The sequence below is a fragment of the Stegastes partitus genome, unplaced genomic scaffold, assembly GCF_000690725.1.
Source record: "Stegastes partitus isolate 25-593 unplaced genomic scaffold, Stegastes_partitus-1.0.2 Scaffold1213, whole genome shotgun sequence".
NCBI classification, from domain to species: domain Eukaryota; kingdom Metazoa; phylum Chordata; class Actinopteri; family Pomacentridae; genus Stegastes; species Stegastes partitus.
This window is the reverse complement of record NW_007578944.1, coordinates 2,548-19,813: the sequence shown is the minus strand read 5'-3', so window position 1 is coordinate 19,813 and position 17,266 is coordinate 2,548. Positions and strand designations below refer to the sequence as shown.

Here is a 17,266-nt window from a genome sequence, read left to right as displayed (position 1 = left end):
ACTCACAGTACATTTTATTATGATGATTACAATATAAATATCCTTCCATCCATCCATGATCTATACACCGCTTAATCCTCACAAGGTTACAATATAAATATGAACATTAAAATGCAGAATTTACATAGCCAATAAAAAACTTTGTGTTCAGCTGCAATAGCTCATTTTTCCTTTAGGCGAGGCAGCTGCAGCGTGATGCACTTCTACTTTTGCAGAAGAAGAAAATGAAGATGAATAATCAAGCTAACAATAGGAAGCAGAAAAAATGGAACTTGATGTCAAAATAAAATGACAAAAAAAAAGCATATGGAGCACGTTGCATCTTAATATTATCTACATCTGGACAAATTATGAAAAGAAATTGAGTTCATTACTTGTTATTAATTACACTAAAGCTTGTGTTTGTCATACCTTGCACGAATACTGTGATAGTTATCATTACTATTGCTGCACAATTTCCTCAGTGTTTCCCTACTGCAGCATCAACTATCTGTCAAATAAACGGTGCTACCTTACACTTACCTTAAACTGGTCTAATAATACATATGATCTTTTTGTTTCTGTGTTTTGTTCCAAACACACAAATATATATACAATACATTATGCGACCATTGTATTCAATAACTCCTGTAGTTTATGTTTTGTCCTCTCTGCAGGTATCTCTGATAATGGAGGGAATCCAAACTGTCCTTGAGATGACATATGTTATGACTTTGCACTATATAAATAAAATTTAATTGAACAAAGTGAACTTCAACCTCATTTAAAACAGTTAAACCTGCAGCAGCTGTAAGTTAAAAGCCACAGACAGTGACTGTGATCACTATGGTAGCATGTCCTGTCTACAGTCACGCCTTCTTGTCTTCATCACTGCAGGTGGACAAATCATATTTTATGAATCACAAACTGAGAAATTCCTAATTTCCTAAACATATATCAGATTTAAACTATTAAGAGAAGAATAAAAGTGGTTGATCTTGAAACAACAACAACAAAAGCCTACTGTAAACATCACATGCTACCAAATGAATTCCCACCCCTCATCCTGCAAATGCATAGGTCACATTTGCTTTACATTTCACAGAGATGTGTGATGCAAAAGTGACAGTGTGTGGTATTTATTTTTCCCTAGATAGAAAAATATCCACTGTAGAAATAAATATACTTGAGCAATTATGTTGAATGGGTCTAAAACTCTTTTTGTTATATATAAATGACATTTGCAAAATATCAAAAGTATTAAAATTAGTTCTCTTCGCAGATGACACAAATATTTTTTGTACAGGTAGACAGGATAGAAATTGAGGTTGTTCTACTCGGCATGCAACTCTCATTGCCTGAATTCACACCATGATCGACAGTTGTGCAAATTTTCTCCTTGTTGTTACGTTTTTTTGGTGTGAATTCGTTTGCCACCAAAAATTCACTGCAGCATCTTTAGCAACAATGTGTGCCTATGAATTTATGAATTTGTAGAATAGAATTTGTCCACCTGCAGTGAATATTGTAAGAACTTTTGTCTTGTGTTTGTCTGAGAGAGAAAAAGAAAAAATAAATCTACAAGTTTGTATCTCCCAGGACTTCAGATTTACTCCATTTACTCCCATCTCTCCAATCTCCACTGCTCAATTGTTCTATAAAACCCTCAAACAAAGGTTTTTGTTCATATTTAGCATATTTAACACACAACACTATTTCGGTTTTCATACATTCAACTCTTTTAAAGGGGCTTTAAAATCCAAAATAGAGCCTACATCATAGGCAAAAGGGGGAAAACATCGTAATGATTTAATGGGATGCAGTTAGAGATATATATTCTTCGTATCACTTGACAACAAACTAATCTAAGTTTACAAAAAAAAAAAAAAAAAAAAAAAACTTGCGCTACAACAACTTCCAACTTGACATTTTCTGGTCTTTTACGCTGAAAAGCTGAGCGGATGTTTTGCGACTGACGTAACGCAGCTGAACACTGCTCCAAAGAAGGAAGCTGTGAAATCTGTCAGGTAACTGCTGAGTTAACGTGAGTAAACCCGATATATTAATGGTGCTGATGTGGAAGATAATGAATTTAACTGAGCTGGTGTGTGCATCGCTGCCCTGTTTGTTGCAGCCAGTGTTGTTTCTGTGTGACAGTCCCGAGCAGCACATTTACAGGCTAGCTAGCTGAGCTAAGCTAGCTGTCAGCAGTGTTTTGACACGAGAATGCAGCTGAACGTCTGGCATTAGCTTCTTCAGCTGTATGAGCTCAATATACCTTAATAAAACGGAGACTTCAGCTGTATTACTCACCTCGTTTTGGCCACAACTCGCCGTCCTCATCATTGTGTTACCTGTCACAGTTGGTTGCCACTGCTAAGTGTTTGTGTTCAGCAAAGACTGCAGCCGGTGTTTATTTGCTTCTCTGCTGGACTACATTCGTTACAGACATCAGTTTTTGGGTATTTAGCTGTCAATGGGATCTAGTTTTACATCCTGTGTACACCAGAAACTCTAAGCTGCAGTTTTTCATTCAAACGTTGGAAGGTATCTGGAGTCATGCTATACATTAACACTGCACAAATGTCAGGCAACCAAGCCACACCATAGATGAGGTTATCCTCACACATAAGCTGTCTTATATGCTTTTTAATTATATGCTGTCAATTGCCAAACGCCTATCATCTGTCACTTATATGGTATATTTGCATCTCTGCATCTATTTTTTTTACAAAATACGTTTACTGCCAATTCTATCCATCCATCGTTTATACACCGCTTAATCCTCACTAGGGTCATGGGGGGCTGGAGTCTATCCCAGCTGACTTAGGGAGAAAGCAGGGGACACCCTGCACAGGTAACCAGTCTATCACAGGGCTACACTTAGAGACAGACAACCAAGCACACTCACACTTAAGGACAATTTAGAATCACCAATTAAACCTCAACATGTTTTTGGACCTTGTGGGAGGAAGCCGGAGAACCCGGACAGGACCCACGCTGCACGGGGAGAACATGCAAACTCCCAAAGTACAGTTCGAAACAACAGAACACACAGGCATATTTCCTCACTTACATCAAGTAGTTTTCATTCATGTGTAGTTTTATCTGCTTACATGTTGGAATATCAGCTCCTAAAGAATACGATTTTGGAATTTTGTTTGTGGTTCTGACGAATTCAACAACATATCTTTGGACAATCTGTGCTATAAACAGTTTTATTACAGCTACTTTGCACTGACAAATTAGTTCTACTGGACACTTTAGACTGTATAATATAATATACTATGTCATAAGTGAAATAAGCAGTCAACACCATGGCTAACGTTTCCACCTAGAAACTGCTTCGATGACGGTCTCAAAAACATGGATTTAGACTTTCAGGGTTTCATTAGGAACAAACCTTCAGGAACCAATCCTGTCCACTTTCAGGGTGAAGCTTTTTGCATCATTGTACCAGAAACAGCAATGGCTGGTTTCTTATAATATTACAACATGTTGCTGTGTAGCACAGAGTAGTTTTACAGTGTTAGACTAGAGTTGGAGGTGAAGTCGTGAGCACCAGCTTCATTGAGGCAGGCAAGGCCAAAGTAGAGACGCAGGTTCTTCAAAGATCTGCGAGAGTTGGGTGTAAGCTGTTACAAGGCAGGATGGAAAGATTTTAAGTGAAAAGAATATGTACCTTTGATACACAAAGGTGAGTTTTTAGAGTTAAATCAACAACCAGAGAGCGACTTTAATAAATGATGGTTATAGATTGCATGGAATCTCTTGTATGTTCATTGTTGTAACCAAAAGTTTTCTGTCCCGTGAAGCCACATGTGAAGATGAGCGTCCCAGACTACCTGCAGTGTGCTGAGGACCACCAGACGGTGCTGGTGGTGGTCCAGCCGGTCGGCATCGTGCCCGAGGACCAGTTCTTCAAGATCTACAAGCGCATTGCCAGCGTGAGCCAGGTGAGCATCAGGGACTCTCAGCGCCTCCTCTACATCCGCTACCGCCACCACTACCTGCCTGAAAACAACGAGTGGGGAGACTTCCAGACGCACCGCAAAGTGGTGGGTCTCATTGCCATCACCACCTGCGCCTCGGCCAAGGAGTGGCCCCAGACCGCCGAGCGCTTCCACGGCCAGAAGGAGGTGTACAGCTCCACGCTCTACGACTCGCGGTTGCTGGTGTTTGGGCTCCAGGGCGACATCGCAGAGCAGCAGCGCACGGATGTGGCCTTCTACCCCGGCTTTGAGGAGTGCTCTGACGTGGAGAAGAGAGTGGAGGACTTTGTGGAGTCGATATTTATTGTTCTGGAGTCCAAGCGGCTTGACCGGGCTACAGATAAGTCCGGTGACAAGATACCTCTGCTCTGCGTGCCCTTTGAGAAGAAGGACTTTGTGGGTTTGGACACAGACAGCAGGTGAGTTCTCCTCGACGCTGCACTCTTTCATGAATCTGGAGGCTGTTTAAGTGCTTGACTAGTCATTGCCGTCAGTAAATTACAGCATTATTTGCAAGTTGGTGTGTGTCGGTTTGTGACTATTTGCTTGTTACATGTCAGCCTCACCTGCTCAGAAGTTCTCCTCTCAAAAATCTGTCCTTTGATTTTTGCTGCGTTCATTTTTGTTTGTTTACCTTGCTTTATTTGTCTTTCTTCTTTTTTTCTTTCATACTGTCCTGTGAGTTTATTGTTGGGTGTGAAAAGGTGAGACGTTAGACTCATAAGTTAGTCAACCCATACCGACCCCATCAGCTTTAGCTCTGCCCCCGAAGGACACTGTGCTGTTCATTTGTTCATGAATCCAGCCAAACTCATCGCTCCTCCGCAGGTTTTAGTTTATACACAAACTGATTGGTTGAAGTTATACGCCAGAAATAACCCCATATTTAATACATCACTGGAAGGAAGAAATACTCAGTGACACACACGACTATAAGAAATCTGAAGCTTAAATTACTCATCGGTTGATTCAGGCTCATCTCAATCCACAAATTGCAGTACAGATGAGGTCTGATTTCCAGCACGACACATTTTCACTGCTCACACTCAGTTTTAAAGTCTGTAGTCTTGTGTTTGACGGGGAAGAAAACAGCAAAGTTCAGCCTCCATTCAGTTGATCAGCTCTTGTTCATGTTTTTTTACTCTTGGATCCCAATTTACATTCTTGCATCACTTTCACAGTTGATTTTGAGAGTAGTAAAAGGACCATACGTGTGTGGTTTGTGTGTTTGCCCATTTACGAGAATTATAATTTACATTTGCTTCCACTGGTTTCAGTATCTATTAGTATATAGATGGATCCGTCTGTCTTGCCGTTTATCCATCCATCTTGTTGAAGTCACTGTAGAACAACTGATGGGTTTGTATTCATGTTCTGGGATTCCTTAATATTTAAAACATCAGCTGTCAACAACCCTTTTAAAAGCAGAGAGCTGCCAAACCCTCATTATTTCCACCGTATCTGTGGTTTTTCGTTGTTCTTTCTTGTCAGACTTTTCAAAAGCATCTTTTTAATGTAATGTTATTCACCAGCTACTTCATTAAATTAGGATATTCAAGCATCTGATTAGTGCTGTCCACAGGATCCTAAACACAGTCGACGCTTTTGTCAGCATTACTGGGAAATCTAGAAAACAGGATTGACTATTGCTTGGATTGTTTATTAAAACATGCTAATATTGCAAGTAGAGATGTGCGATCTAACAGTTTTATATCGTATATCAGCAGCTTTTCATTGAATTTTACAGATTGCGTCATCAGTGGTGCTGTATCTAAGTACTTTATTTTTAAAGTGCCCTTAGCCTTGAGTTCTAGTGACAGGCTTTGTATCCAGGCAGCCACATGCACAGCTAATCATTTGATCATATGAGTTCAGCTAAACTTGTGGGGAGGGTTGTGATTCGGATCATGGATTGTGTATCTGCCTTGAAAGATAATCATATTATCATCATATGATCTTTTGGCCAGATTGTCTTATTACAAGCAATGTCTAATTTAGGAGATTGTAGCAAATCTCAACAATACACTCTCTTTATTTGTAGGTACACTTATGCAATCTAATGCCTTATATTCCACCTGAAGCTTCTAAATGTCAGTTTTTGTTTCAGAGAGGTGTTGTGCATTTCTTCGTGAGGCCACAGTTAGAGGGCGTGTTTGACTGGACTCTATTATATGGAATCGTTTCTACTGGTCAAACCCCCTCATGTTTGTAAGTGGAATGGGATGAGCAAAATATTTTAAACATCTGTCAGTATGATGGCTTACAGCGCAACATATCGGCTATTACATGAACACTTCTCTGACAGTGTTAGTAAAACGTTCATTTTATTGTCCTATTAGAATACATGACTAAGCTGTTTGGTTTCACAAGTTCACCTAATAAAGTGGCCACAGTGTATAAGTAATTATATCTAATTTTATGATTCAGCTTTATAAGATAAATAAATAAAACGTACACACAGGAAACGTATGCTTTTGCTGTAGGACAGGGAGTTGTAAACTTATGCTATTTCACTATAATTCCCTCTTATAATTCTTGGAAAGAGTTTGGTAATCTGGCACTCATTTTAGGGGAAATTGCAATTTCCTTGAAAGAAGAACTCAAATTAAAACATATTAAATATTCATTTATTAGTCATTTATAATGGAACATGTAATTGTAGACTTGCTGGGGGACACATGTTAGATTTTTTCCTCCCATAATCTGCTGATTGTGCGCTGATTAAAAGACTGTAGGTCACATTAGCAATGAATGGGGAGTGCACTGATTGAATATTGTCTCTCGTAGGTCCTTCCAGGAAACTTTATGGAAATTTTTAGCAAATTATTGAGAAATGATACTTGGTTGCAGTTTTTTTTTTTTTCCTGTAAAAACTTTGATTATTGTCTAAAAAGTTTGGCCAACGATCAGCCATTTATTACAAAGTGATAGATTACTTGTCTTAAGAACGTTTCCAGTTTCTGCAGTTGGGTTTGTATACAACACAAATTTACCTGAAACCAGTGGCATTTAAAACTCTCATTCCTTGGAAAACACTGAGCATAAACTAGATATTTTTATTAAACTACGTAGTGATATTTATATGCAGTGTTTGTGGGCTGAAACACGCAGACACACCGGTATGGTCTGCTGAAGGAGGAGCTGATAGTTTGGATACTTCATGTCACAGCATATGCTACTTGAGGTTGGTCCCAGCTTCCGAAGAAGAACATTTGGGAAAGTGCAGTTTTTTTTTTTTTTTTTTTGTCAGTTTGGCTGAGCGACAGTGGCCGCATGGATCTCATATGTTTTATTCATGAGAACATACATTACTTTCCAGCATGGCAGAGCGCTGCGCCAGCTCTTCTCAACATGAACTTGATAATGGGATCCATGTCTGAAGAGCTAGTTTACTTGATGTGATTGATTTTTCACGAGCAGCCTTCTCATTGAAGTTTTATTCTGCCAAAACATCTTGATGAAATGTAGCCTACTGAGCAGTAGCAATCCCAGATGTATGACTTTCCCTGAATAGATGTTTGTATAGATTTTCATATCCCTGCCTGTTTATGCAGCTAAAAACAATTCTGTCCATGGCTCCATTTCACCTTGAGTCCTTTACCACCTGCTGATCCACTTTATTGACCTTCCCAGTCTTTCCGAAGGCTCAAATGTCTTGCACAATGCTCGTCAAATTTTCCTGTAAAGTAGTTAAATGTCCCCTGTACTCTAGTGAAGCTGCTCCTTCCTGTGTGTGATTGTGCAAGACCAGGGGACGGCTCACACTCTGTCCTGTTCTTGTTGCTCTCTTTTGCTTGTGCTCTCCCGCTCCATGTGTTCCCTCTGCAGCTGACTGATAAGATTCACTTGAGTGTCCTCTCCCGGTCCCCTGCTGACATAAGAAAAGACAATAGCAGAAAATCAGAGCTGTTTTTTTTTTTTTTAAAGAAGGAAAACTGTACTCTATCAATTGTTGAAAATTATTTTAAAGGTTAAATACGTGCATTTTATTGAAGACTTCAAGCTGTTTCCTTCATCCTGATGTAGTCTGAAAAGGTTTCTCCTCCTCTCCCTGCTTCTTTCCCCTCAGGCATTATAAGAAGCGTTGCCAGGGACGTATGAGGAAGCATGTTGGAGACTTGTGTCTCCAGGCAGGGATGCTGCAGGACGCGCTGGTCCACTACCACATGGCTGTAGAGCTGCTCAGGGGAGTTAATGACTTCCTTTGGCTGGGTGGTAAGTCTGGAGGATGCTGGCTTATTGCTACAGTCTGGGACCAGAGTTTGTTTATTTGCTGATATTGATGTTTGATATTTAATAGGCCACATGGGGTCATCCATCAACTTATGTCTCCTTTTAATTGGAGTGATGAATTGCTCTGTGCTGTACTGACATGAGTGCAACAGTAGACAGTGTTTAAGTTTCTCAATGTGCAAAATGTTGAATCAAACAATCAGCAATGCAAACACCAAGGTCACAAAGGGACCTTCAGAAGATCTCAAAAATGAATGTGAGCTATTTTTTTCTTGCTGTGTTTTTGTGTGCAGCTGCGTTGGAGGGTCTATGTTCAGCCTCGGTTATATTCCACTACCCTGGAGGCACGGCAGGGAAGACCGCAGGACGCAAACCAAGTATCTCCCAGCCAGCAGATGCAGGGAAACGCCACAGACCAGGTGAGCACATCGCTCACAGTGTAACCAGACCGATGGAAACAGTGGCTGTGATGACTGTTTGTCTGTGAGTGAGCTGTGATTGAGTGGGAATGTCTCTGCTGACTGGCAGCTCAAACACTGCTAAGCTTTGCTCAGCCATGCTGCTTCCTTTGTGTGCAGAGGACAAGATGTGAGCTTCCTAAACTGCTGAAGCTTTTCTTATTTATCCTGATGACTGCTAATTTAAAGTTAACATCATCTAAGCTGTCTGCCCTGTTATTAACATGCTATTAACATGGTGTTATATTAACACTGCCTTGTGTATATCTTCAACTAATGTAAAGAACTGACATGCTATGACAAACTGACAGAGCAAACACAAACAGCGCTAAAGTGCATCTGTTATGTCTGGACAGTATTTTAGGAGAGTGAATAATCCTTCTCTTATTATTGTTTTTTATTATATTATTTAAACTTGCAATTAGATGCAATTCAGCTTCTAACCAGATGCACACAACAGCAAAGTCCATATATAAATAAATGAATGGTCAATATGGAAAATGGTACCAAAGTGGTAAAGACAGTGATGTAACTTTGATAGGGACTAAAAGAAATGATGCCAAAATATAAAATGTACAGGAAAAAAAAGGAATGCAACAATCAGTTGTGTAGCTATTCATCCATCCGTCCGTTATCTATACACCGCTTAATCCTCACTAGGGTTGTAGGGGCTGCTGGCGCCTATTCCAGCTGACTCAGGGTGAAGGCAGGTTACCTGGACAGGTCGCCAGTCTATCACAGGGCTACACTTAGAGACAGACAACCAAGCACACTCACATTCACACCTACGGACAATTTAGAATCACCAATTAACCTCAACATGTTTTTGGACTGTGTGGGGAGAACCCGGAGAGAACCCACGCTGCACGGGGAGAACATGCAAACTCCACACAGAAAGATCGCGGGTGTTCTCACCGGGACGCGAACTGGTGACCTTCTTGCTGCGAGGCAACAGTGCTCCCAACTGTGCCACCTTGCAGCCCTCAATTCAATTCAATTCAATTCAATTTTATTTGCATAGTGCAGTCCACAACATATGTCATCTCACAGCATTTAACATAGTAAGGTATAGATATACAGAACCAATTAATAGTATATTTAGTACGTAGTATGTTGTATAAATAGCAATCAGGTGCAAACACGTAGAGTGCAAAAAAATCTCTTATGTACAGTTGAACATAGAGTTAAATGCAGAAAATAAGACGTCCGAATACAAAAGTACAACGAGCCTCAGTGGCAAAAGCAAGAAAAATGTTTCTTTTTTTTTTTTTATTTTTTTAAACCAAATATTAGATATTTGTCTGTTTATTGAACCCTTTTCAGAACTGAATATATATTTGTGTTATTTTTGCAGTTAATATTGGCTCTTGGCTCATAGTTTATAGCGAAGCAGCAGCAGCCATTAAGCACATTGTTGGGACTAACACTGCTAACATTGCGCCTTGCGTCATGGAGTGAATCTGCATTCTCTCTCTCTGTCTGTAGGAGCTCAAGAGGTTCTCATTGACCCAGGTATGGAATGTCTAACCAACATAGCTCTTCTAGACACCAGTTTGCCTGTTTGCTTGTGCTCACATGTGCCACTTTCACATGCGTTTGATGTTACTCTTCATCCTGCTCCATCACCGGCTTGATTCGTGTTGCTTCTCACCTGATGTGTTTTTTTTTTTCCTCCTGTGACAGATAGTGTTCTCCTGTGTTGGTTTACTATCGCCGTTTTTTTTAAAAATTCATTCTGATGTACCTGCTCTCTTTCACAGCCTCACTTTTGGTGATCAGTATCACTTTAAATGGCCACTTTCAGTTGCTTCCATTCCTTATTTATTGCCCCATTATTCTAATAACTTACATCTTATGCTTGATTATAAAGCAAAAAATCTTTTAACCCTATCAAAATCTTTTTAAAACAATCTGTTATGAAAAGACTTTGAAGATAAGATTATGTAGTTCTCCTGAAGCACCAGCAGATGGCAGTCCAGCACCAATCATGCACACTGTGACTTTCTGCTTATTAAATGCTTACTGATGCTTAGCTATCACTATTATAACCTAAGGAGAAAAAAAATCAAATTTTTGGGCCTTTCTTTAACCTTGTAAGGAGATGATGTACATTTTTTAACTTCACTATCTCAAAAAATGTACAAAAAAATAGTGCAATACAGTATCTCAGTATTTACACGTTTCTCATGGTGACAGCATCACAGTGTTGCCATGGAAACCGTCCCGTTTGCAGCTGATCCACTGACAGTCAAGTTTGTATTAAAATCAGATTTAGCCGAGAGATGCCCCCTTAAAATTGCCTTTGAAAGATTTCAGTTGCGATTTAAGCTGGACATTAACTGTGAATATTGATTTGTTTACATCTTAAGGACTGTGTGGACTTTAGAATATTTATTTTATAATCTAATACTGGCGCAAAGCAGTGCAGGCCGAGCTTGTAAAGTTTAAGGTTCAATGGGGTGATCTTGAGGCACCAGAATGCAAGTTTCATTCATCATTATCTGTTGTTATGGTATCTGCTAAGATATGTTTAGAGTTCTCTGTGTTGAGTATTTGAGCACTGTACTGTATATACGGTAATACGCTGTGTGACAAATGTGCATGTGATGGTGGTAGCCAAAGACTTGTCTTTGAACAGTAAGTGATGGATTTAAGTTTCTTTTCCTTCCTGGTTTCACTCTTTTTCCTTTAGTAGCAGAGAACATTGATGGGCACTCATCGTTGTGGCTTTTCCTGTACTAATCTTTATACTGTCCTTTTTTGAGTGTAGGTGCCCTCACAGCCAACGGCATTAGTGCAGACACCAGTGCCGAGATCGGACGAGCAAAGAACTGCCTGAGTCCCGAGGACATTATTGAGAAATACAAAGAGGCCATCTCCTACTATGGAAAGGTACGGACCTAAAGCTACACAACTGGTAAACCAGGAATCAAACCAGTATGGTTGTTGATGGATTAAGGATACTGATGCTGAGGCTGCATTGAACATGTGTTGCGTACAGATTGTTTGAGAAACAGATGCTGCATCTCTGTGCTTCCACCAGGCATGAGAGCAGGATGTACGTATTAGGTATGCATCATGGAGATTTGCTCTACAAATGTAAAAGTAGACCAGTTTTCTATTTACATTTATTGTGAGTGGTGTGTGCACACAGCCCATTTACACAGACACATATCATATCATCATAAAGTGTCTATTTTGGAAAGAAAAAGGAAACTACCTCTATAAATGACTTCGTTGAGTGACTGTGTATCAAACAGGGGTCCACTTTTGGGTCTTGATTACTCCGATGGCATTTATTTTGCCACTACCAGCTGATGTTTGCCCAGTAACTTTGTCCATTACAGAGTCTACTGTACTCTTTAGATGGTAACTAACCCATAGTACACAAACTGAAGTGAAAAACTATGAAACTAAAAAAAACAAAGCAATCCCAAAAATGTCTTTTTTGACACAACCTTACTCTGCAGATGTGCTGCAGGTGTAGCCAGCAAGAAGATGTGTTCCATGGCACGTCCAGTTCAGAGTAGTCTGCATGTGTTGCATGTTTAATGTAGCCAATAGTATTGCCATAGTAGTGAATATCCCAAATTCTGCTTCGTTAAGTTTGAGATAAGACTCTTGGTCATGGGTGTTAAATGTCAAAGATATAGACCATGAGACTTTTAAGCTCTGATGAAAATTTACATTTTAAGAAAAATCAAAGTTTTCTGCGGGAGTACAGTGTAATTTTGGGTTTATATGAACAGCTAAAATACTGATGATCTACAATAACAAATAGCAGCTCAACTATCTAATTAAACAATGACAATCAGATAATGAATTGTTCATTAAAGCCTAGTATTATTTAATATACATTCAGTTATATTCTAATACTTATTTAATCATTAAAGAAGTGCTAATATTGTTTTTTTCTAAATGAGGTAAAATCTTAGTCTGTTCTAACTGCAGTAAAGTTTAATTTAAGTACCATTTGTCAGGATGAGACACCACAGTGCTTTGCTAAATGACAAAGAAGAATAAATATATTTAAAGAAAGTAAAACCAAGCTAACTTTGAATCGGTAGATGTTGAGCCACCTTCTAGCGATGTAAGTGGTAAGTGTGGTGCTGTTCTATAGTGTTCTGATTGTTAACAAGTCTAAAACCAGCAGTGAATGTTTACCATCAAGTAATGCCTGCGTGTCCTTAGTCCGATAAAGGTTTTCCTTTTGTGCCAAAAAACTCCTTTGTTGTCCAAAAAGCTATTAAAAACACATCACTGAGCCGCACTGTTGCACCGGTTGACACGTTGCTGCTGCTGTGATGAAAACTGCCACTGTAGTTTACTTTGGATCAGTCAGGCAAAAATTCTTTGTTGTGCGCCAGATCTGCAGCGACAAACGGCCCCAATAAATTCACTGTTTACTCCTTTTTGAGTAATGTCATAATAACTACAGTACTTAGCTGTTATTTACAGTATAATAAAAATGTAAAAAAAGTAAAAGAAACGTATATTTGTGAAGATTTGTGTCTTCATAAAGAACCAATAGACATAAATAAATACTCACTATAAAGCAAATTTGTAGTGGAAAATAGTCAAGGTATCTACAGATCTTAAAAACATGTTGAATTCAGTTTTCTTTAAACATTTTTATGTAATATACAGCCTGGACTGTATCATGAACTTAAATTAACTTAAAGTAATTAACACATTTTAATTGGTTAATCCACCGTTTTATGTAATTTGCTTGTGTCTGGCTACCATTAATAAAAAGTCTTCCAGCAGTCATTGATTAAACCCCTAAATATTCAAAATTCCAGACTCATCTCTGTGGATTATAGTATATTATAAAAAGTGAAAATAATTCCCCTCTACCTTAAAACTATTAATACAACAGTGTTGACTGCTAATTTTTGCTCACGATGTGTCTGCTAGTTTATCTAAACCACCATATGGGGGTCTTAAAAAAAAAAACAAAAAAAAAAAAGATTAAAATGATCAATAATTCTGGATCATACTGGCCCTCCTGATCTTCCATCATACTTTCATAGTTGGCCAAGTATAGTAACAGGTGTTAAATTGCATTCTATGTGGTATTAACAAGACCTTAATGTCTTAAATTAAAATTGGTGAACCCTGCAGAAGAAGAAAATTACCGAGCCCTTTTCATTTATTTATTTATTTTTTGAAAGTTTATATTAACAATCTGTTTTTAAAAATGTCTGTGCTTATAGGTACAAAAGTGCCACCAACACACAGTAGGGATGTCAAGAAGTATTGAGAGACTTTGATGGCATTAACAAAAATAAAGAATATCACCACTCTTGTTCCTTAAGTCCAAAACACGTGTTGCAGATTAGGAGCCACAACCTCAAATGACAAATTGATTATGCATATGGTACAATTATAGACTGTTTATCTGTGCAGTTAATTGATTGTATATTGATGCACATTTTATATTAAATCCATTTATTATATGTAGGCTCATGTAATGTTGTAATGAATCATAGGGTGATAAGGGGGTGGGAGTTTATAAGTTTATACTTCTTCCGGCTCCTTTTCGAACTCATTTTTGTACATTTTTTCCCCATGCTTTTTATTTAGTTTTTCATTCATTCATTCATTCGGTCATTGATTCATTCATTCATTCATTCATTCAGTCATTCATTCATTCAATTGCAGTTTTTAAGCGATAAGCAACCACTAGTCCTCTAAATGTGCTTTACTCTGTCTTTATCCAGAGAAGGTACTCTTAAAGTCTCCCTCTGATTTACCCCCAAACAAACTCATCTCCACAAATTAATTTTAGACTTTTCCATAAAAATTATCCCCCTTACTGCCTTAAAAATGGCTTCAATGTAACTCTACATTATTGCTTTCTTTAGAAATTGCAAATCTCTGAAGTCTCTCTTTACAGTCCCCTCTGCCATTTTCTGCAGCTCAAGCACACCAGCTCACCTGTGACTCTGCTCAAACACTGTAAAACTACTCTATGCTACACAATGGCAAGTTGTACAACAGGAGTAACTCAGCAGGCCATTAAGAAAACTGATGATACAGAAAGCTAAACCCTGCTAGTTGACCGGATTGGTTCCTTAAGAGCTCAGAGGTGCTGATGAATGCTTATTTCACTCATGATATGTCTGGTAGTCAGGACAAAATATCAGAGTGGGTCTTGAATGTTAGCTCCAAATGATCCCATGCATGGGGTGTCCAGATTTAGGGTAATGAAGGTCACAACTTGTGTGTCGTATTTTCCCTCAGTCTGATCATCCGTAGTCGTGTTTACATTTGGGTTCATTGATATAAAACCTGCACCAACAGGCAGAAATGTAGCTATGTGTCTGTGGAGTAATAGTTATTCATCTCACCAGGGGGCAGTATTTGATTTGATTTTCTTGCCATTTGAAGGCAAAGACAACACTGTGTTTGAGTTTTATCAGACCAGTACATGCTGACAGCAGCTGTTTATTACTGAATCCTACATGGGGACAAGATTTACCACTGAGCTTTGAAAGCGTGTGTAATTGCTAGTAGAACCTTTTCTAGTCAGCAGTAACCTTATAAAATCAGTGTTACACAGACCCAAAAGTGTTACGTATCTGTTCATGGAATAATATATTTGTACTCTCTTTTTTCCCCAATGTACTTGTACAAAGTCACAAAGAATAGTATTTAAGTATCCTTAATGCTCAAGGAAAGCTGAATAGGCTCATTATGCTACCCAACTATTCAGAAGCAATCCTGTGCTTTATCTTCATTATTATAATTGCCTTTTTGCACTGACCTCCCTCAGCCCTTTTACCTGTAACTAGTTCATTCAGAATTAAATTACATCTCAACACATAGCCATTCAGATATTAATTGAATTTTAATAAGGAGACAATGAGGGTGCAAGTGGAAGGAAGTTGAGGGACGGAGCGATAAAAAATGCACACATCTGTGCACAGTGTGAAGCCTGGGCAGCAGTAGCTCAGTGGAAAAAAAAGAGTAATGGCTGGGAATCCCCGAAAGACGAGCGACAGGGGATCCGAGTTATCACACTTGTCCGTCATCCCACGTTTGCGGTGACTGATGAGTATGGTCGTATGTTAATGAGGAAACATTACCTCCGATTATGAGGTGGGTTGTAAAACTCAAGGCGATCCTTGCTGGCTATTCATTTTTCATTAACGTCGATCCTCCCCCTGCTCCTCCTCTTATCTCCCGCAGTACAAGAACGCCGGCGTGATCGAGCTGGAGGCCTGCGTGAAAGCGGTCCGGGTGCTGGCTATTCAGAAGAGGGCCAGGGAGGCCTCCGAGTTCCTGCAGAACGCTGTTTACATCAACCTGGGACAGGTACACTGTCTAACTGTGAAATCCTTTAACATACATCACCTTGATGCAGCTTGAGAAGCTATTGCAGCTTCACTGGATGATTAATACGGCCACTGGCTCTGCGGTGTACAGTTACATCACAGAGGCTGAAGAATATCATACTGTGTGCTAAAACAGAACCCACCTGCACCACAATGTGCTCTCAAAGTATGCATTACCTTTTTTTGTGTTTTTTTTTTTTCATAACTAGAGTGATACATTTCACTTTATCTATTTTTTCACTTCAGAGTTTTGTTTCCTTATGTAACCTACACAGCCAGTGACATTTCCTCCAGGTTTGCCTTTTTAGTGCAGTGATTTATTACATTTTCTTTCTTGGATTTTAAATATTGATTCCTAAATCGGTATTATAATAATTAGTGCATTAAAGGCAGTTTATTCACCTCAGCAATTATTGGCATGGATCAGTCTGGTGAAAGTGTTCCTAATAATCCTTGATAGTACTTTACAGAATGTTCCAACTAAATGTGAAGGCATATAATTACAACATTGGAACATTAAAGATGCCCTCTTCACATATTAGAAGATATATTAAAAGACTCATTATTATGCATAATTGTATATGTTTAAAAAACAAAAACAACAAAATCCTGCTCGTCTATCCATGTGTTGCACAGAGACTTAGGGTGATCTCAGAGAAACTTTTTCCATTCAGCAGATGAATGTAAAAACAGTCCTTTCATAATAACATAACAAACTATATTCATTCTTATTAAACATCCAAGTGAAGTCACAATGTCGTGCCTGTAACTGCAGCTATCGGAGGAGGAGAAGATCCAACGCTACAGCATTCTGTCCGAGCTCTACGAACTGATCGGCTTCCATCGCAAGTCGGCTTTTTTCAAGCGTGTCGCGGCCATGCAGTGTGTGGCTCCCACCATCCCAGAGCCTGGCTGGAGGGCCTGCTACAAGCTGCTGCTGGAGACGTTACCTGGATACAGCCTGTCACTCGACCCCAAGGACTTCAGCAAAGGTAGGAGGTTGGATTATATGGAAACCCGGAGGTAATAGGTTTATTATTTCTTTCCGCTCTTTCACGTGGGAATACTTGGGTTTGGTGTGAGAGAGCCTCATTGTTTTCATCGTTTCAAAACTGATCTCACATTTGATGTTTTTTTTTTTAGGGATGAAACAAACCATTAATTTCATCATCACTTTTTTTTTTCTGTTGGTATCTAATGGTGTTTTGCTTCAGTTGATAAAACATCAACCAATTGTGAAAAATAATCACCACATTTTTTATTT

General features: G+C 39.0%; 1 protein-coding gene across 2 annotated transcripts; it reads left to right on the top strand.

Annotated features, from left to right (window-relative positions):
• Positions 1-1,950: 1,950 nt before the first annotated feature.
• On the top strand, positions 1,951-17,053 carry LOC103368843 (trafficking protein particle complex subunit 9-like). 2 transcript variants are annotated; one of them, XM_008297352.1, is made up of 8 exons: positions 1,951-2,023; positions 3,795-4,390; positions 8,041-8,186; positions 8,498-8,623; positions 10,148-10,174; positions 11,433-11,554; positions 15,857-15,982; positions 16,778-17,053. In XM_008297352.1, the coding sequence occupies exons 2-8, from the start codon at positions 3,807-3,809 to the stop codon at positions 17,027-17,029; spliced, it is 1,383 nt and encodes a 460-aa protein (XP_008295574.1). In that variant the 5' UTR covers positions 1,951-2,023; positions 3,795-3,806; the 3' UTR covers positions 17,030-17,053. The 2 variants fall into 2 exon arrangements, with proteins under 2 accessions (XP_008295574.1, XP_008295575.1); XM_008297353.1 differs by lacking the exon at positions 10,148-10,174 and having other exon boundaries at positions 16,778-17,051.
• Positions 17,054-17,266: the final 213 nt, after the last annotated feature.

Bases quoted from the DNA above. Each gene is read 5' to 3' on its own strand.
- LOC103368843 (XM_008297352.1), top strand. From the start codon at position 3,807: ATGAGCGTCCCAGACTACCTGCAGTGTGCTGAGGACCACCAGACGGTG. The intron at 8,187-8,497 runs GTAAGTCTGGAG...TTTTGTGTGCAG, and splicing joins TGACTTCCTTTGGCTGGGTG to CTGCGTTGGAGGGTCTATGT. The intron at 10,175-11,432 runs GTATGGAATGTC...TTTTGAGTGTAG, and splicing joins AGAGGTTCTCATTGACCCAG to GTGCCCTCACAGCCAACGGC.